A 1,589-nucleotide genomic window follows, 5' to 3' on the forward strand; every position below is an offset into this window, starting at 1 on the left:
CTAGAAAGATTTGCTCCCAACTGCGGCACTTCGTAGTATTCTCTTCCGTTTTCTGCGGTAGAGGAAACGCTGGACAGACTAATTATGGTATGGCCAACTCTATCATGGAGAGGGTGTGCGAGAAGAGAGCGGAGGAAGGATTACCCGGATTGGCGATTCAGTGGGGATCTGTGGGTGACGTGGGTATCGTCGCTGACATGCAGGAGAACAATAAGGAGAACGATAAGGAACTGATTATTGGCGGCATGTCGCAGCAAACGATATTTTGCTGTCTCGACGAGCTCGATACATTCTTAATTCAAAGCCGACCGGTTGTAAGCAGCCTGATCGTAGCTAAAAAGAAAGAAAGATCTTCTGGATTTAACTGTCTGATAAAAACTGTCGCCAATATTTTAGGTATCTGATGGTTCAAAGTATAGAATTACTTTTTGCATATACTTATTATATTTTTTATCAAATCAGTTTATGAGTAGTACATTAAAAGTCATAATATGTCATAATATCATTTTTTATATTACAGAGATAAAAGACATGAAGGTTGTAAGTCAAAATTCATCTCTGGCCGAACTTGGAATGGACTCCATGATAGCCGTGGAAATTAAACAAGCTCTGGAACGAGAGTTTGACATTTTTTTGACTGCACAAGAGATACGAAATCTCACCTTCGCGAAGCTTAAGATGCAATCATTTTAAATTTCGGCACAGTACTTTGACATAAAGTTGAGTTTAATTGGGGTCATGTGGTATACTACTGTAAAGTTCCGACTTCCCTCTATTCATTACATACTAGTGCTATCTTTTTTACAGTGTACATGAAGTTATTGCAAACTAACAAATTGAAGATAGAAAAGAAGCAAATTCGTACGATTATCTTATGTGAGTTTAAATTGGGTTGTAAAGCTTCGGAAACTGCACGCAATATCAATTAAGAAACATACAGCTCAATATTGGTCTCACAAATTCCATAGCAGAAACGAAAGTTTAGAAGATAAAGCGGGTCGGCCTGAAGCTGTTGATAATGATTGATAAAGAGCTATTATTCATGCGGATCCACCGAAAACCACTAGAGAGATTGCACAAGTTATATTTAACATAGACTATTCAATGAGTTGAGATATTCACATTTGAAGTTGAAGATTAAAAGCCGCAATTATTTTTGCACTAACTTAATAATAAAACGTTGTTACATATATATTTATACAAAACTTACTTTTTTTTTTCAGAAAAAGCTAAAAAACGCATTAAATGTACACGCTCCATACAAAATCTTTATTAAAAAAAATTTTGATCTAATTTGAGCTTATAATTCTATTTGTATTTTTTACTACAAAAACAATGATATCAGAAGATTTGCGCTAAAAGAATATAATAAATTAGTAACGTCTGATTTTCTTAATTATTTTTCTTTATTAGACTTGTGTATCTGTTCTTTTTTTTAGAACAAATATATACAACCTGCTGTTTTTTTATTATTTAGATTTACATACAAAAAATACTTATTGTGCTCCAAATACATATATGTTTATAGCATGTGTCACACGAAAAACATAAAAAGAGCACGTATTTTTAATAAAAAAAACAGGTACTTT

General features: G+C 33.5%; 1 protein-coding gene across 2 annotated transcripts; it reads left to right on the top strand.

The window, feature by feature from the left end:
* Positions 1-6: 6 nt before the first annotated feature.
* Positions 7-1,339, top strand: LOC112459280 (fatty acid synthase-like). Of its 2 annotated transcripts, XM_025023322.1 has the most exons (3): positions 7-396; positions 521-719; positions 808-1,339. In XM_025023322.1, exons 1-2 carry the CDS (start codon positions 90-92, stop codon positions 691-693), a joined length of 480 nt encoding a protein of 159 aa, XP_024879090.1. In that variant the 5' UTR covers positions 7-89; the 3' UTR covers positions 694-719; positions 808-1,339. The 2 variants fall into 2 exon arrangements, with proteins under 2 accessions (XP_024879090.1, XP_024879088.1); XM_025023320.1 differs by having other exon boundaries at positions 521-1,339.
* Positions 1,340-1,589: the final 250 nt, after the last annotated feature.

This window comes from Temnothorax curvispinosus, unplaced genomic scaffold (genome assembly GCF_003070985.1).
Source record: "Temnothorax curvispinosus isolate PA1 unplaced genomic scaffold, ASM307098v1 QBEX01009679.1, whole genome shotgun sequence".
In the NCBI taxonomy this organism is placed as follows: domain Eukaryota; kingdom Metazoa; phylum Arthropoda; class Insecta; order Hymenoptera; family Formicidae; genus Temnothorax; species Temnothorax curvispinosus.

Coding starts and splice junctions, on each gene's coding strand:
- LOC112459280 (XM_025023320.1), top strand. CDS start 90: ATGGCCAACTCTATCATGGAGAGGGTGTGCGAGAAGAGAGCGGAGGAA. Junction 397..520: donor AACTGTCGCCAATATTTTAG/GTATCTGATGGT, acceptor TTTATATTACAG/AGATAAAAGACATGAAGGTT.